The sequence below is a fragment of the Ischnura elegans genome, chromosome 8 (assembly GCF_921293095.1).
Source record: "Ischnura elegans chromosome 8, ioIscEleg1.1, whole genome shotgun sequence".
NCBI lineage: Eukaryota > Metazoa > Arthropoda > Insecta > Odonata > Coenagrionidae > Ischnura > Ischnura elegans.
Window position 1 is genome coordinate 36,989,687 of NC_060253.1, and position 18,903 is coordinate 37,008,589.

The 18,903-nt window shown below is 39.2% G+C and overlaps 1 protein-coding gene across 1 annotated transcript in view; it reads right to left on the reverse strand.

The window, feature by feature from the left end:
* Positions 1-1,943: 1,943 nt before the first annotated feature.
* The window catches only part of LOC124163454 (mediator of DNA damage checkpoint protein 1-like), a 284,887-nt gene continuing 267,927 nt past the window's right edge, over positions 1,944-18,903 (reverse strand). Inside the window, exons 3-10 of the mRNA XM_046540374.1 lie at positions 16,413-17,400; positions 14,108-15,573; positions 12,489-12,878; positions 8,696-9,014; positions 7,508-7,689; positions 7,190-7,318; positions 4,344-4,458; positions 1,944-3,420 (exon numbers count right to left, since the gene is read on the reverse strand). Of these exons, the coding sequence (XP_046396330.1) occupies positions 3,095-3,420; positions 4,344-4,458; positions 7,190-7,318; positions 7,508-7,689; positions 8,696-9,014; positions 12,489-12,878; positions 14,108-15,573; positions 16,413-17,400 (3,915 nt within the window). The 3' untranslated portion in view covers positions 1,944-3,094. The remainder of the gene's footprint in view (positions 3,421-4,343; positions 4,459-7,189; positions 7,319-7,507; positions 7,690-8,695; positions 9,015-12,488; positions 12,879-14,107; positions 15,574-16,412; positions 17,401-18,903) is intronic.

Consider the following 18,903-nt stretch of genomic DNA (forward strand, 5'->3'; position numbering starts at 1 on the left):
CGAAAGATGTCCGAAAGAGAGACTGTACTAATGTCGAGTGTCGCAAAATCTGAGAAGGAAGAGCTGACCTTCTCCATGGCATGCACACAACAGAATACTTGCATGCATTTCTAATAAGAATGGCAAAAATGCTTCTAAAAATAGAGATAACAGGCGACTCAGAGCGACTTGTAGTCTATTCCGCGGTGACGTAAAACGACTCTTTTATTTGAGCCCCGAAATTCGATCATTTTTTCCCCGAGGATTTCCCCAATTCTAATTTCTCATTCAAAATGAAAAAATATAAAATTTTTCCTAGAACCTTCATTATTTCCCGTGAATAACGAATTGGTGGTCGTAATTATTCCCGCCTAGTAGCTTTAACAAACTCATACGAAATAAATGAGAAAAAGTCGAAAAAATCTATTTCTTTTTCCGTAACCAATGTAATGAAACCCCTATTGAAAGGATCGTTCAGAAAATGAGTTTCAAATATATTATGGAAGAATTTTATGAGATATAACGGCATTATGTAGATATTAAGTTTAAACAATAATAAAAACAGCAACAGATTATTCAACTGTGTTTAGCGTGTTTAAAGTGACCGTATTTTGAAATACGAAAATATTTTTCGTCGATGAGATGGAAGGAAGATTATGTCTAAATATTGTTTACAAAAATTTTTGTAGGACTAAAACGAGAATAATAACCTTCAAATTCGGCTACATTTAGTACAAATATTCAGAATTCTAAAGAAAATATCACATTAAAATTTTTTGTAATGGCGAAAAATCTTACAAATTAAAAAAAACTCCATAAATGTTTTAAAAAATTACTCAAAATATGAACTTTTTTCAAAAACGGAAGGCATATCCAGGTGGCCTAATCCATTGCGTGTGCGGGAAACCATCATGAGAGTAGACAGAATAGAGCGGAGGAGCGTAGGGAGCGATTGAAGGACATAGGCCGGCGTGGCATCAATGTGATGCCACCCGCCCGTTGGCAGGACCTACGCTGGGCATCAATGCTATGCCATCCGCACTCAAAGGGTTAATAATACAAATCTTAAAAAAAAAACTCTACAGTAAGTTTTCGAATAACCGTTTCTAGAGAAAATCAGGTTATCTTCACTCTTCTCACTTATTTATTTCAATTATCTTTCATATGACCTTTTTACACTGAGTGTGCTCTAAATAAGGCAAATTAACGAAAACTTAGAATTTTATTATTGAAAAAATTCTGGTTCAAGTAATCTGATTCTTTATTAGTTACACCTTTCATAGTATATGCTTCACGATAGACGAAAGCGTTGTTGGGGGCCCCCTATGCTCAGGGCCCCCGGCGATAGCCAACCAGCCAACCTGACCAGACCACCCCTGACCTCATGAAATACAGGCTTTAAGTAGAATGCAGTTGAGGATGAAATATAAAGGCTGAAATGAAATGCTATTATTTATTTTGAACACCAGGGGCCCTCCTGGATCTTATTCACCATTAGAAAATAACCATAAGGGTAAAATGGGAGTGGTGGGTTGGTAATGGTCATTCAAAAATTTTATAATTAAGTGATTAGTATTTAATGTTTGAGAGCAAATTGATACCCCCATTGAATAAATGCTCAGCAATCCCAACTGAATCAAATCCGCTCATCTAGTAGCCCAACAATTTGAATGCGCTCAGCTGACAGTGAACGCTCACCTCCAATTCTCCAAGCTCCGGGGGTGAGCTTTTGTGCTCTGGATACTGCCAACTGAGTGCATTCGTATTGTTGAACTCCCAAATGAGCGGATTTGATTCGATGGGCAATTGTTGAGCATTTGTGCAATGGAGGTATTGAAATATACTGTGTTAGCTGTTATTTTCTGGTGGGAAAGATACCCTGAAAATCTGTAAAACAATAGCGCTTAACAAGTTGGAACAGTGCTTCCCTTATCGGTTACCTTGGGAATAATACATATTTACAATTCAGTAATATATTTATTTATTTCACATTCAGACTGAGAGTACAATATTTTACAGTGAATTCAAGGTAACCACTCAATCACCTACCTGAAGTCAATAGCATAGTGTAGAGGACATTTGGCTACACCAAGCAATCTTGAAATATTTCTATCAAGAATCAATAATTGTAATTCTTTTTGTGATACTTTTTTGGTTCAACAATAAAACTGTGTAAAAGCATTTTATCACTGAATACAATCATCCACAGCATGGTTAAAAAGTGGTTCCAATATGCAATGATAGAGAAATTATCACAATACATACATAAATAATTTAGCCTCTTACTCATCGAGAACTAGCTGAACTCGTGAAAAAATTGAAATTTTGTGCATGAATATGCCAAGTCATGATGATAATTTTGAGGGACATCAAAATTTGTGTTAAAAATGCAGTGATGGAATAGATACATGGGACTGATGAGCAAATAATTGAAAAACTTTAACTCCACCTTGAAAATTTTAAATAATTCCATCGGGATTCTTGCAGTACTGCTTTTAATGCATGTGGTATACCCTTGCATGCCTGCGGAAATAATAATGGATGATGAAGAAAACCTCAAAATTCACTAAAGTCATGAGGGAATGTAATGATAAGATGACATGCTGATAAATAACTACCAATTCCTTTTCATTAATTCTGAGGAAACGGCTCGGATTGCGAATGTACAGATATGGAAACATTATGTATGAAAAGAGGCAAAGATATCATGGATGCATGGAAATTCATGTCAAAAACCAATATTAAAATAACAGTGTGGTAAATTTTGATAACAATTGGTACATAGTGTGCTGATGATAAATGCAAATGTTTCTGAGGATTGAGTTTTCTTAAATGTAAATACGTACCTATTCAGACATCTTTGGTTTTTTTTTCACCCTCTTAGCAATAATAATACAGGTCAATCAATGACCCAACAGTCTTTTTCGTTTGAATATTTATAAAAAAAAGAAGTTCTCTTTGTACAAGTAGAAATCATTCACAGTGTAACAACCTCATATAAGGGGGGGATATGTAAAAACGTTTCACTATTTGGTAAACTCTGTGGGTTTTGTCTGCATGTATCACTGTCAAAACTTGACCACTATTCTCGAGCAGCGAACACTCACGTTATCACTCAATATGAGTCATCCTCAAATCTACTGAGGTCTATTTGAGGCCCAGGAGGTCTCCACCTCCTGTTACCCCTATTCGGAACTAGACACATCTCACTGTCGCCGGTCCCGGAGCCGAGGGTGATTCCCGTCGCTGCCGATGCGAGGAGGGGTCCCAGGTCGGCACGCAGTCGGGAAAATGTGGGCCTCAACGTTGAGTCTCGGTGCCAACAGCGAGCCGCCACCCGGAATATTTCAGGCCTCACGTGCGATGGCCTCTCTAGTCTGCGTCCATCCCTCACCCTCCTCATTACATCACGAGCACCAATGCCTGGGTATGGAGTGGAGCCTGTATTCCAGAGAAAAAAAAATGTTAGTACAATAGAAGATCGATAATGCAGAAATCTAAATACCGAATGTAAGCATCTTAACAACGGAAATTTTTCCGAAATTTTTTAAAATTTCTAATTTTTAAAAAGTTGCATTGGTGAAAATATGCATTTTTTTAGTGGTTTAATCGCCATCTCAGAGCCTGAATGTTTCCATGTTTATCTAAACAGAGCTATTCAACTAATTTTTCGGTTTTCTCCTGTAAAATATTTCTTTACATGACTTAAGATTCCTAGATGTGGTGATTTTGTTCAACAGATTTCATAGCATAAACATGCAATTTCTATTCCTTGAACTATCTTCAAGTAATTATTAGACGAATTGCAGTGATTTTAAGTTTACAATGTGCACACATGCATTTTCCTTTGACATGGCCGTTACCAGAAAAATATCTCTGAGTTCATTTGGAAGGATTCCAATTTTATAACCATGTCTAACAAAAATTTTGGAATGAGGGTTTGGACCCCTTGCAATGGCCCTGCCCAGAGATTACATTTGTTTTCGGAGAGTTTCCAAAATGATCTAATGGAAATTTATAGAAGTGATATGATTTCTACCAGCAAATGGTTCTTGATCAACAAATACTGCTCCTACTATCATAGTATCTTAGAAGGCAAACATTTCCAAGTTTTTCGTGACCAGCTTCCCACAATGATATTGTGACAAATCAAATTTACAATTTGAAGATACTTTAAAGTGGTCTGAAAAAATTACCCAACATGAAGACATAGGCAGAGAAAGTTACAGCAACAATGACTGTATCTTAGCTACAATGGGATAATCTCTTCATATATAAAGTAAGAGAAATATAGTGGGTATTACTACCCTCTCCATGCCAAGGAAATCATTAGTTACTATTACAGAAACTAGGATTCAGCGTACCTAGAGTAATTATTTCCCAGAGAAGGACACCAAAGCTCCAAACATCAGATTTGTGGGTGAATATGCCTCGGAATAGTGATTCAGGTGCCATCCATCTCACAGGCAGAGCTCCTTGCTGCAAAGTGAAATAGATATTGAGACTCAAAAACATTGTGCATGCATAAGTGAAATATTTCAGGCCTGCCATATGAAGAGTTGGGGAATTCATACAAAATGTTACAGGGAAAAATCCTCTGAACCACTAAAGAGACAAACCACTGTACTTTATGGCCTTTTCAATTGAAATGGACTGAAGCAATTAGCATCAGAACATTCAATTAATTTTTAATAACCTTGTATAGTATGATAAGCTTGAGTAAATTTCAACGAAAATACAAAAATACCACTTTGGAGAGGATGATTGTCTAAACAATTGATCCTGGTCACTCTTGGCATAAGAAATTTTTTAATAGAAATTCAAAAATTTTTTATTTCCATATTTAAATACCGTATAAGCGCGTGTAAGAGGCGCACCTTTTTTCCCAGATATTGCAGCCGAAAATGGGGGTGCGCCTCTTACACAAACTTCTTCTCTTCCCCCCCTCCCCTTCACCGGTTGCAAGTTCAAGGGGAACTGAGTGGCCTTGGTTTTCAGCGTGAGTCAGTCATCTGAAACCCTGGGTCAAAATCAAGCGGCAGGCAGGGGAGTTTCTCCCTAAGTGACGTATTTTTAAAATGCTCCTGTTTGAATTTCTTGCAAGCATCGCGCCGTCACGTCGGTACCCCAGGGGTGAACATTGAAAAGATCGCGCGGGGTGATTCGCTCCGGAGCGCGCGCTAAATTTATTGCCACGAGTGGGCATCCCGCGGCATTTATACTGCATATAGTAATATTGGTGTCAAAACCTGCGGTTGAAAAAATTCGAACGAGTGTGCTCATTGTTGGACTTAATGGTGGATAGAAGAAATCGGAAATGCTTATAAGTGAAGAGCGCTGAAGGAGAGGTCGGGGGGAAGAAGGCTCCCTCCCCTCCGTATTTAAAGCTACGAGCGAAGGAGCAAGGCAAGAACACGTCCGATCTTGCATGTGACGTCGTTGCCTTTAAAGCGAAGGGGCGAAGGCGCAGCAATGTGATATGCGCAGTTTGCGTTGCCTGAGTTTCCAGTCCGTCTTGTCTTGTTTGAATGCGCTTATGCTACGCTTGTTTCTTCCGAAATTGTGCTGTTTGGACTATGTTGAATATTAGTAGCCTTATTTTAGCTATAAATCTTTGTGTTAAACAATTAGAGCTTAAAAACTTAAATTCTGTCAGATATGCGTCGCGTTAGATCTCTTTCTTTTTTTGAACCTCGTGCGTGACATACACTTGCTGAAAGATATCGAGATATCTTCGAGCTCAGAAGGTGACTCACGTAGCATTTGACCTCCAGAAACTCGGGGAATTGAACCTGGTAGACCGAAAAAGGTCAGTTGGTGGAATGGGGTAGGTATGAAACACGTTTCCATTGTTCCCCTGTAACTTGATATTTTCCTGTGGAGTCTCGGAAAGGAAAAAAACGGCAGAGGCATTAGCTGATGGAGAGCCGAGTGTAGTTCCGTTAGGCCCCTTGCACACACGCCGATTTCGGACGGCCGGTAAAATATTGGCCGATATTTTACCGGCGAAGCGATGCTTGCACACACGCCGGATTTTTACCGGTCAAACGATACGTTGCTAAGTTTTTGAGCCGGCGTCGGCGATCCACAGTGACAATAGCCGGCAGCTAACCGGCATTTTGCCGGTGCCGGCGTGTGGTCGGTACGTGTGCAAGCTCCAATGCTCTCCCATTGTTCACTATTGGAATGTGGACGGCCGATATTTTACCGGCCGTCCAAAATCGGTGCGTGTGCAAGGGGCCTTAAATCTACGACGTGGTTATTATCCTACGGCACTGAGATTGCCCCGACTTTTGTTCAATCTCTTGGGAAAGCTCATGCTATGTACCTGTCGTGTTTTGCCTTAAACTTTTCCGCGGTTGCAATTCTATTGCAATACTCCTACGAGAGCTTTTAAACAAAATTGTTCGTGAGTAGGACAAGCAACGTAGAGCGATGGCGTATGCAAAGAGAGGATCGGAACTCTTTCTACTCCCTCTTATGCCGTCGCAGTTATCAAAATTTCCTCTTTCAAATAGTACTGAAAGAGGACATTTCGATAACTGTCGAAATTCCAGGCATACGTCTGCAACACCGCACGATAGGATAAAAAAAATGTCGCAAATTTTTTTTTCTTTATAGCTTCGATCCTCAAAATAGGGGTGCGCCTCTTACACGTGTGCGCCTCTTACACAAGCTTATACGGTATATTTTGCATGGATGCCTGTGTTTTCAAAAAGTGTGACATCGAAATGTATTAGCTACCTCTATATATAATGTTCTTAAGTTGTAATATTATAAGTAGTTGTAATTTTTTGAAGTGTTTTTTGCATGGATCATTTTGTTATTTGCTCCATTGCACACATATATTATGTATGTGGACCCCTTTGACAAGCCGTGTGTCTTAGAGACACCATGTTTGTTTGTATGTGAAAAATGGATACATTAGCAATGAAAAAAATCTATTAGGATTCAGTCACTTCATGGCCGGTCATTATAACTGGAATGGCATGATCTTTCTTGCTGGTCACTATGACTGAGACAACATGTTAGATTATATAAAAAAAGTATAAAATTGCTTTCATTTAACATATGATGATGGATCAGTGCCATCACAGCAGTCTAAATACCTAAACTTAGAAAATAGAAAATGGTGGCATGATAGTGATTCAAGCTCTTTCTCAAATTCTTTCCAGCAGCAATGAGACTAAAAACATTAAATATACCTTACCTTTTGTCTCTCCTCGTATATTTGTCCTCCCGTCTCTCTGACTGAGCGAGACATTCCAAAGTCGGCAATTTTACAAGTTTTGTTATGGTCTACTAAAATGTTCCTAGCAGCCAAATCTCTATGAACAACCTGAAAAAAAAAATAAATTCATCAGTGGATCCATTCCCTGTTTTTTCAATATTTCCGGGTTAATCATGAAAAATTCCATTCAATATATCACTGAATCATGCATGATTTTACCACAGACAGGTTATAATTTCCAAATTTAACATGTTTCTAACGAATGGAAAAGTTTAAATTTTGGTTGTGGCTACTTACTCCTTTGGAAACTAAATATTCCATTCCTTTTACTACACAATAAGCAAATACTAAGAGGTCTCTTGATGTTAGTATCTCTGGATCATCTGATGCATTGCAGTACTGGCGCTTGCTTCTATGATCTCTCAAATAAGTTAGAAGTTTTCCAAACATCACATATTCCATTATGAGCAGTGGTGGTTCTAAGGAAAAGAAAAAATATTGTAAGAATGCAGCTACAGAAGAACTTTATTCAATCTAAATGATTAATACTATGGTCCAAATTTTGCAAATTCCTCAATACTGAAGCTCAAACATTTCAATTCATCTTTCAAATGAAATTGAATGTTTCACCAAGTGTCTGGTCAACAGTAATTTAGGAAAGTAACTACATAAATAGCTAATGAGAAGTGTTGTAGTAATCAAGTGAATAGATGCCACATTATAATAATTAATTGAACCAAAAATTAACCAATTTCCAAGAATACAAATTTTTTGTGCAAAATAAAATTTTGTATGCACAGCTGCACAGCTGTTGACGGGAAGAAAAAAAACTTGTTTTTTATAGGTATAAGTGCAGGGATAAAAATTGAATGGAATAAATTTATATATTATAACTTCAATACAGAAAATGTTCTACATGATGGCACCTTTTATACTTGTTTTTTCATAGCATGTTTGTCAATGAACAGTTACAGCAGCAAAATATGAAAGATTCCTGTGATTTTGCAAAAAATCAATATTAAAACATATGTGCAGCCTCGAAGGTATTTATAAATTATACAAAACAAGATATTATATCAATAAAAAAGAGCCATTGTCAGTGGCGTAGCCAGGGAATTTTGTTCAGGGTGAGTCCAAAACCAGGGGGGAAATTTTTTGAAAAACACGGTACTAAGTAGAGGGTTTCAAACTAATTTCAACATTTTTCATGATCAAAAATATATCATTTGTGAAAGAAATATTTAAAAAATTCATTATTTTTCAATATTTTGTTTTAATTTATGAAGGAAAATAATTGTGTTTTTATATTTGGGGGGTTGACTGGACCCCCCTGGACACCCCACTTGGAAACACTAAAATACAACATATAATTCATCAATTATAAATGGAATACCTAAGATACCCAACATAGTCATTCGCATAAGTTTTCTAGGCACTGTCGCAGAAGGGTTATAGGTTAACCTCCATGTACTTCTTGTTGCTCACCTGTGGTGGTGCAGCAACCAAGGAGTGTGACAACATTGGGATGTGGGGGCGACAGCAGCTGCATGATTCCGAGCTCAGCCATGAATTCCTCCCTCCTCTTGCGACGGCACTGCTCCATCACTGTCATGGCTTCCCCTGGCCTCCTAGAAGAGTTTGCGGCAGAGGGCTGTGCCAAAGTGCACTGCTGTGCCAGTGGATCCTCCGCGACAGTCACCTCTTCATCTCCATCGTCGCCTTCCTTGGCCTTCACCAATTTCACAGCCACTAGACGCGTCGAGCCCTCCCCATCACAGATCCCATCTGCTTCTGCCTTCCATACCTGAATTAAAATGAAAATAAATCATAAGTTAATACAGAAAAGAGGTTTTCAAGGTACATGGCTATTTGGTATCATATTTTTTTTCATGACAATTTGATGTTGTTGTTTTCTGGTATTGGTTTGGTAATGATTCATATAATACATGAAAATTTGGTATGGTATTTTTTTCATGACGTATTCATCTCCAATTTCTTTTTATGTGAAGTTATTTTGCCCTTTTAAACCCATCATAATGACATGAGCTCAGTCCTCATCATTATCAGGGATTATTATTACAAACATGAGTTTACTGTACATTAACCATGCATAGGCCGATTTAGTGGGGGGGGGGGGGGGGCACCACACCCCCCATGAGACGCTTAACCCTTTTAGTGCGGCGCGCCGATATGTCGGCTTTTACGTTATTGTTGTTAAATTTGAGGACATTGAAATAAAAAAAAACTTATATACAGTAGATTCCGGTTAATTGGGACATATTGGGACTGTGCACTTTGCCCCAATTAAGCGGCTGCCCCGATTAGGCGAACTCTCTTGTATATGGGCATAAAAAAACTTTGAAATGGTAGAAAGAAGACTAAAGAATGTTTATAATGGAACATAAGTTTGTTAAACTATGTTCCATTATAAACATTCTTTATGAAAAAATGAGATTAATAAATCAGTGAGTTTAGTTAATTTATTATCATTTTTAAGAATTATAACAATTTAGTTAAAAATATTTTTCACAGCCTCGGGCTACACTGAATGAATGTCTTGTAATAAGTCCTATTAAAGAAAAGTCCTATCCTCTTGCGAATAGTATGGCTACAAGAGCTTTCAAAATAGGGCAAGATTAGGAACAATTGTGAAAAATAAGAGTAAGTCAAAGAATAAAAATAAAAAAAAAATAGTATCCTGAAAAATTTAATTTTGTCGCGAGTATAGAGTCTATGTCGCCGACTCATGGCCCAATAAAGCGGTATGCTGTCCCAATTAAGCGGAGAATACTCTGGGATATTCCTCTATTGGGTTCCGTTCTTCAAGATCTGCCCCAATTAAGCGGCTGCCCCAAGTAACCGGTAGACCCATAAAACGGAATCTACTGTATCAGTAAACGTATAAAAATGTTGTGATTATTGTCCAATTTAAAAAGAACCGCTTGAAGATATCTAAAAAATTAACTATATAATGTTTATTTTTCCTAGTTGCTACATTTAATTAAAATACCCTCCGCATTTTTCGACTCTACCCCGGGAAGAAGGATAGCACTAAAAGGGTTGAAAAATAGACAAAAGGTTTTATACTGTTAGAATTACTTTCACTTTGTTTTGTGTATTACAGAGCCTCAATCATTTAATTTCATATTAATAAGTTTTATATTAAAATAAAGAGAATATTTCATACAGTACTTGTTGTATCTTGTTTTTAATCTCAAGTAAATGAATTTTAAAAAGATATAGAGAACGTTTTTAGTTTCAATATTGTTGCCTTCAGAATATTCTTCGAAATTTCACATCCAATGAGACAAAAATACCCTGGATACTTTTTTAAGCTGGAAAATTGGGAGCTGAATAATCAAGATTTGATTATTTCACTTACACAGGGAAGTTTTGTTTTGGGGATGGAAAGAAGCTCCACCTAACCTTACGTTCAACCTCAATATGAACTTCTGATTGATAGTGTCAAACCGACAGCCTCTGTGGCGGAGGGTTAAAATACTTGCCTGTCATGCAAGAGGTCATGGGTTTGAGTCCCACCTGAGTAGGTTGCCCCTATCCAGGACATGGATGTTTGTGTACGTTTGTTTGTTAAATTAAAATCCCTGATGCTCGGGTGTACCCAGCAGGGGGGAGGGGGGGGGGCCGAAGCAAAAATAAATTTAGTGCAAAACAAAAGTTGTGAACGAATTTTCCTTTTGAAGAAAAATGATATTAACACGTTGGGTATGGATGGCAAGAATTCTCGTCATTTTTTTCCCGAATGTTCCAGACGGATGACGAAGATTCTCGTCATTCAGGCTGTAACACTACTCATCTACGATTTATTTGGTTTCGTGTTATCTTAGGGTATAAAAACACACTTAATTATAAAATAACATGCACAAAATATCACTTTTACACTTTTATATTCAGAATATCAAGAAATAAGACTAATTGGGCCCAATTTACAATCGATCATTATAACAAACAGATTGCATAACTTCCAATTATATTCCAATGGGCTTTTAACTTTTCCCCTTGTGTATTGGTTATAATCATTCAAGTCTACTTATCGGGTTCACTGCTCACGTCTCCACTCAAACACTGCCGGATAGTACAGTACTCCACAACTCCACTCTCTGCCTGATATCCTCCTTTGCGATCCCTGTCTCTCGATCACGCGCCCTTCCTTGTATCGGTTCTCTCTCTCTTTTGGGCGCCTCCTTTTTCTTTGCGTCCTCTCTTTTTTTATTCTGCCGATCTTCTAAAACACGTCTTATACGTAGCTCTCTCAACACAACGACTCCTGCTAGTGTATTTTCTCTCCGCGTCCCTAACTACCCATTCTTGCCTCATCACTACCGTTGTTAATTTCAAATTATCTCAACAAATAACATGGTGGCTTGTTTACATTATGTTACAAGGCGCGTCAACCTAAACAATTTTAAAGCACACAATATGTATTTGTAGGTACATTTTCAGTTGTTGTTCGTTATTCATAATGCATTGATGCATCAAAACGTTTGATTGGGTAAAGTTATATTCTAAACATTAGCTTTTTATCCATGTTTAAAACAAAGGCATTACGCCCTAATAGGCACATATTTCCAATTCAACACCTCCACCCAGAATCGGTGTTCCTAGGAATTTAAATACCCTGGTACGCAACGTGTTAATATAAGACATGGAACTAAATATAAATCATTATTTTTTCAAAAAAATAGAAATAAATAATAAATGCTGTCATAATTTCCTTAAAATTTTGTTTTCATTAACCTTTTCTGTGCAAAAAAGTTACAACTTGAACGATCATGGCTAGTTTTGCCCTACCCCCCTTAGTTTAATTCTGGGTACGCCCATACCCTGATGTAAAAGGCTAATGGGCTGTTCTCGGTGGTACAGAAAACAAATAAATAAATAATTAGATTTTCTTTTTTCTGTTGTCTTGACTTCTTTTAATAAACCGAAACATTTTTTTCTTTTTTCACACTTTCTCCTCTTTTAATCCTGAGTGAAGCCTTAGGAAACCCATTTGGACAAAATAAAATCCTCAAAGCGTGAGGTGGTCCATTGAAAGGACCTTGCCCCCTCTATATCCTGAATGTGTGATTATTACATGCCCGTGGCTTGGTCAGTGGTGAGCTATGCCTATCCAAACCAACCTAACTGTTGGATCAAGGGTGAGTGAAAATGAGGTTTAAATATCTATAAACCGAAATGTTGGCAAACAAATTTTTGTATTATATGACTTATACTCCAGGAATTATTTAATCATCAAATAAATAAATGAACTTGCCTGTCCAAAGTTGCCCTGCCCCAAGAGGGTCTGCAATCGGAGTTTGGACCTCGGGAACTCCCAGCTGCTTGTCTCCTCCAATGCCTCCTTGAGTGGGTTGTCAATGCCCTCCTGTTCCTCCCTCGCTGGACCCTCCTCCGCCTCGAGAACCCCTCCCCCTGACCTCCCTCCCTTCCCACCGCCCTGACGCCTGCGCCTCTCATGGTCCCAGCCCAAGTGAGCCACTCTGGGTAGCCGCGTGATGGCACGAAACACGTCTGAACCCTGCCTTGTTGTGCCCGTCTCCTCGGCAGTCATTGTATGAGGGATGTGGTCTCCTCTTGAACAACTTTTCAGAGTCCTGCCACCCATGCAACTCACCTCCGACGAAGTCTCTGACTCATAAAGATTCTGTAATGAGCGTAAAAGATTATTAAATCCATAATGTACTTTAAGGGGAGTAAGGTAGCCTAGTGAGCAGAGCACTTGGCTGCTTATTGAAGGGTATTTGGTTCAAATCCTTAGTAAAGCCTTCGGACACCCCCAAAATAAAAGTCTCAAAGTGTGAGGTGGTCCATGGAAAGGATCTGGCCCCTATATCCTTAATGTGTGATTATAAGATGATTGTGGCTTAGTCATCAGTGAGCAATACCTATCAAAACCAACAATCCAGTTGAATCAAGAGTGTTTTAAAATTATGTTTAAATATCTATAACATGATTTTTTGAGTTCAAAGAATCCATTTGGTAGTATGCATAATAATAATAAAAAAATAAGAATATATGTATAAAGGATTCTTCAATTAGTACAATGAATAATATGATATTAAATTATGCATAAAACTATGTTCTGTGCTTGAAACATAAAAATTGGCAGTATGAATGTATAGTTGAATAAAACAGAGTATACATAACATCTATGGATCATTCCACACTTGCTAGGGCAAGACTAGATTCTTAACCTCTTATATTTTGATGAAAATTGTTATACATGCTTGCCTCCTCAACAAAAATAACTACGTAGTACAAAAAAATAAATGTTTAAGTAATATATAGGCTTCAATATTAGATTTTTCATGAAATGAAGTACAAAAATAAGTCACCAAACATAGATTTATTTGGATTTCTTTCTGAAAAATGTGACTTTGGAAATTTTGTATAGGCAAAATACCACCATTTTCAAATCATTCCGCTCATTTTTATAAATGGGCTCCTACAAACTGTAAATTGTATGCATGTATAACATAAGTAGACATGGAATGCCATTGAAAAGGTGGTTTTAAATTTCCCCCACTCAAATAAATGTTTGATTTTAACCTTTACCAAATCCTTCACCAAGATTACTTGCAGATATTGAAACTCTGTAGTTATTTATTCTGTTACTGCCTAGTGTAGCCGCAAGGCTACAGGTAATGTTGCAGCAAGAGTTAGATATATCATCAAGATATTTAACAATATTACTTCAGACAATTATAAGAACAAAGAATCTAAATGATATCAAAATTGTAAATAGAAAGTTATCTAAAGCACTGCATGAAGCAAGTAACTTTGAACATAGTCACACATGATTTCAAAGTTATATGCACCAAGAATGAAATTTGCCATGAAAAATTAGCTGCGAGGAGATGGATCAAGTCATACCTTTTTACGATGGACTAGAAGACACCGAGCAGCAGATGCTATTGCTACAACCCCTGGCACAATTGCCAGGGAGAGCAAGACATAAGTTGCCGTTGGACCCATTCCTGCTTCGGCAAGCACCTCCGGTTCTTCATCCTGCTCCGAATCAGCCTCCAACGTATTCCCTGGACTGTCAACGAACACATTCACCAACTGAGGGAAATCGGATGCTGACGGACCCTCAGTCACATGACTTTCCTGTGAACCCGATTCGAGTGACACGCTCTCGGATAATGGTGAGGTCGGAGGCATGAAGGAAGCAGACGATGGCGTGGGCTTGATTGCTGGAGAACTTTCCACTGACACTGACGTGACGACAGAGAGCACTTCCCTACCGGCTGTTGTGCTACTGACTGTAGTCGGTTGAGGTCGTGGGTTCGAGTGGGGTACGTTGGCATGAGGTTGTTGCGGTACGGATGGACGCCACTGCGAGTTGAAGTGGTGCTCGATCGGTATGTTCGGTTGGAAGTGATGCGGTTGAGAGGGTGGGTTCGGGTGCGGCCTCTGCCAACCCTTCTCAACACCGTTGGGGTGAGGTTTAGGAGGGGAGGGCTCAGGCGTGACTGGTTTAGGGGTGTGAATCCTGGGGGGTGGTGGTGGAGACGTGTTTGGGGGAGGAACAGCCACCCAGTCCCGAGAATCGATTTCGATTTTCACCGGTACCTCTCTTTGCGGCGCCTTGCCCACTGTAGAGGGAGGAATTGTGGTTGACGGCTTCTCTTGATTTGGCTTTTGAGTGGTGGTGGTGGTGGTAGTAGTAGTGGATTTGTAAAAGGGACTCAGGACATGAGGAACAGGAGCGAGAAGTGATGGGTGTATTTGGGGATGACCTGCCTGTACAACTGGCGGCTGACGACTCGAATGCTCGACAAAAGGACGATAAGGTTGCCTTGTCACAGGTGGATGGATTGAACTGGGGACTGGTTTAATGGTCGTGGTGGAATTCACAAGCAGGGACAATAGTGGTGAGGAAGTTGTTGTAGTTGTCGTGGTGGTTGAGGCAGTTTGTTTTGTAGTTGGCTTAGTGGTACTCGCCACAGTGGTTTTAGCTGTGGAGGTTGAAAATGGGACATTAGTGGTAGAGACGGAGTCATTCACCAGTGCCCGTGCGGACGTTGTAAGAACAACATTAGGAACAACATGGGGAGGCTTTGGTGATGTAGTTGACTGTGCCAAAAGAGATGGCGTAGTGCTTGGGATGGGTATTTCAGTAGTTGACGTGGTGACGTTATGTTTTACTTCATGCACTATTTCCGGAGCACGAGTTTGAAGGACTGGTGGAGCCATCTTCCACTCCATATCCTCTGGATTTTTATCCTCTTGGGGAGTTACAGGAGGTATGCTTTTCAGTCGACTCATTTCTGAACGAAGAGGGAAATCACTCAGGACTGGTTCCTCAATCAACCTTGGAGATGGGCTACTTGCAACTGGAATATAAAAAAAACTTACATCAAATAACAGATACTATATGATAAAACTGTTCAAATGACCTTATGAATGTGAAAATTTTAACCAGCATACATGGATTAATGAAAACAATATCTTTTGATGAAATATGAAGATTCTAGCAAATTCCCAATTCAGAATAACAAGGTGTAATTTCCCATTATAAACAACTTAAAATTTAACTTAAGTTTCATGTTTTCTTCATCATTATCACGATGTGGTAGAAATATTAAAACTCATATATGAGTTAGTGAGACAGAAATCGTGAGTAAAATTGTAATTAGGGTCAAATAGAATGAGTATTTTGTGGAAAATTATGTCTTATTATTCCAAGATAGATGCCAACGCAGTAGGAAATCATACTATCATACTAAGTTATAAATGAAATTGAAATGCATTGTATGAAATGATCAAAAGTCCCATCACTAAAATCATTAGATTACAAAAGCTTGTAATAATATGGCAAGGCTACTTTTTCTTTTCAAGCATACGTACTAGTATCATTATCAGCTTCCTATCATTATTTCACTTGAGGAAATGGGTAACTTCAAGCTGGAAGGTCAAATTAAGAGTAGTAATATTTACTGAATGAAACAATAAGGTACCATATACATGTAAGTATACAACGATATTTTGGGAGTAACATGCCATTCCCTTAGAGGCTACCAAATGTGTTGAATAGCGACAGAAACTGAGGTTCATTCAACAGCAATGAAACAGCATTCTGGAAGAATGCCAAATGATACACAAAAAAGTCATGAGAACTTCCAAACTTTTTATGTGCTAAGCCCCTGGTACCAATCATTATAAAGGTACTTACCACTGAGAGGCACTGCTTCGTATTCATTGTTCTTCTTCCTCCTCCTGGACACGAGAACCACCCTTCTCTTGGGATAAGGAAGGAGCGAACTGTCCTCATCCTCCCCTGATTCATTCTCAATCTCTTCCTCCTCCTTGTCAACACTTTCATCTTCATCTTCCTCATCTTCACTTCCACTTTCCTCCTCACTGCTGTCTTCCTTCCCCTTCTCCCAATCCTCTACCACCACTTCTTCTTCAGTGACTGCTGGCTTCCCAACTTCCTCCACGCCCTCCGTCTTAGTTTCCTCCACACTACCCTTATCGTCGTTCTCTTCAGCTTCTTCAGCGGCCACCTCAGCACCAACACCTACCTTCTTCTCTTCATCCTTCACATCTTCTGAGACCACTGTAGCCTTATCACCTGGAGATGGCTTTTCTTCTTCCGAAACAGCCTTTGTTTTCGACACACTGGGGGGACCCTGCGAGTCTACTGGTGTGATGTCTTTAGCTCCAATTCCTTCAGGATTGTCTTTGATTTCCTTAGCTGCGTTAGCCCTTCTCCCCTCTGGCCTCGCCACCCTGTCTCTGACCCCACCGGTGACCAGTATCTCCCCATCATCATCTTCCTCCTTACTTCGAATCTCAGCTTCCTTAAGGACAACAACACCCCCAGGCTTCTCCTCCTTCCTCGGGCCCGTCGTGTTGGCTCCGAGGGCCAGTTTCTTCCGCCTCACGTTGTTCACCATCATCTGCAACAAGATGGCCGCCTTCAGTTTGGACGCCTGCCTTGTCGAATGGGGCTGGTCGTTTCGGGACCTCGTGGCCCCATTGGAAGGGTCCTCTGGCCCATCTTGGGGCCTCATCTCGTTGCCGGTCTCCTCCTCGACCAGCGCGTTGGTGCTGGCGCCCGGGAAAGGAGTGGTTGTCCGTGGGGTTGAGGTTGTCACCGTAGTTGGCCGCTGACGAGACTTAGATTTGGTCGCGCCGTTACCCACAACGGGAGGTAGCTATTTGGGTAGAAAAGAGAAATTATTACTCTCCACGTAAAAGGCATTCCACCTCCATTCAATAAGGATTTGACCCCTACGATCTCGAATTCTGATGGAGTTTTCCATATGATTTTGCATTCACCTCAAATTAAAAAAACTGCGACAGTTTTTGAGGGAAGAATATTTTGTGCGATTAATGTTCATTTTAATTTGATCACATTTTTCTGGAAAAACCTTTCTCGAAATATATGATTCCTTATAACTTTACACCAAATTACCTTTGATCCATGAATTTTGGCTCATTTTAAAGCTAACAGTATGCTTAAGACATTTACTAAGTGAAAATTGAGAATCTTCCATTAAGGGAAACGATATATCACAAGAGTGAACAACAAAAAACCATGCGAGCCCATGCACAGGATCGAGGAGTAGCTGAGAAGCGGAACCCGATCGGCATGAGTCCTTGAAGCCATCAACTTATTTTTTTAAGGGCTAAGGTCATCCTTTTTTCGTCGTGTATTACTGGAAAAGAAGGCAGCGGATCGAGAAATGGAAAACATGAATCCCTTGAAATTTCTAAAACTTTCACGGCCCATGTTCGTCCATATTTCTAGCATTTGGGGTAACCCACGTCAAGACTTTAAAATAGCCAATGTTTCCCCTCCTATGCTGGAGGCCTCACCATGGCCAATGACCTAAGCCTAGGAGGACTAGAGATTAGGTTAATGAGGGCTAAAGGCCAAAGCTAGAGACCTCATCAGGGCTAGTCATTAACCCTGATGAGGTCTCTGGCATAGGAAAGGAAACGTTGGCCATTTTAAAGTTTTGACGCGGGTTACCTCAAAAGTAAGCATTAATATTGACGAATCTCTTTATTTTTCGTACTCTATCAACATCGTCCGTAAATGATGATGGTGAACGAGTCAATTGTATAACTAATAACTACAGCCTTTACTCTGAGAAAACTTTCAATCATGGAAAATAGAAGTGCTACAACTCGTAACCATAATCGGGCGCTGAAGTCTCCGATTCAAACTTACATTACTGCAAAAGTTCCTGAGGGTAGAACCTTTTTGCCACCAATATGGACATGCGTGACTTAATCAGTGATAATATTAACATATGTATGTGGCTTCTAAATATAAATACTGGCATAAATTAATTGGTCCTTATTCGTGTACAGATAAATGTTGGGAAAATTTCAGTTTTTGTACAGCAACGCCAGCAATGAAATGTATTTATTTGCTAAGGGCAGTCTCGATAGAGGTGATTGTACCTTTAAGGCTGCCTAAAGCTCAGAATTACTTTTACCAAAATGATAATATTAACAGTTACGGAGTAAATATACATTATTATTATTATTATATCTTTTAGGTTCGCGTGCCCTTTTTATGGTTGAATTATGGAGATGTATTTCAGCTGCAATAAGCTAACTACTGAGAAAATATGAATGAAAAAAAACAGCATATTTTTAGCTTCGCCGAGGGGGCCAAACAGGAAGATCTAAAACCGTTAAGGAAG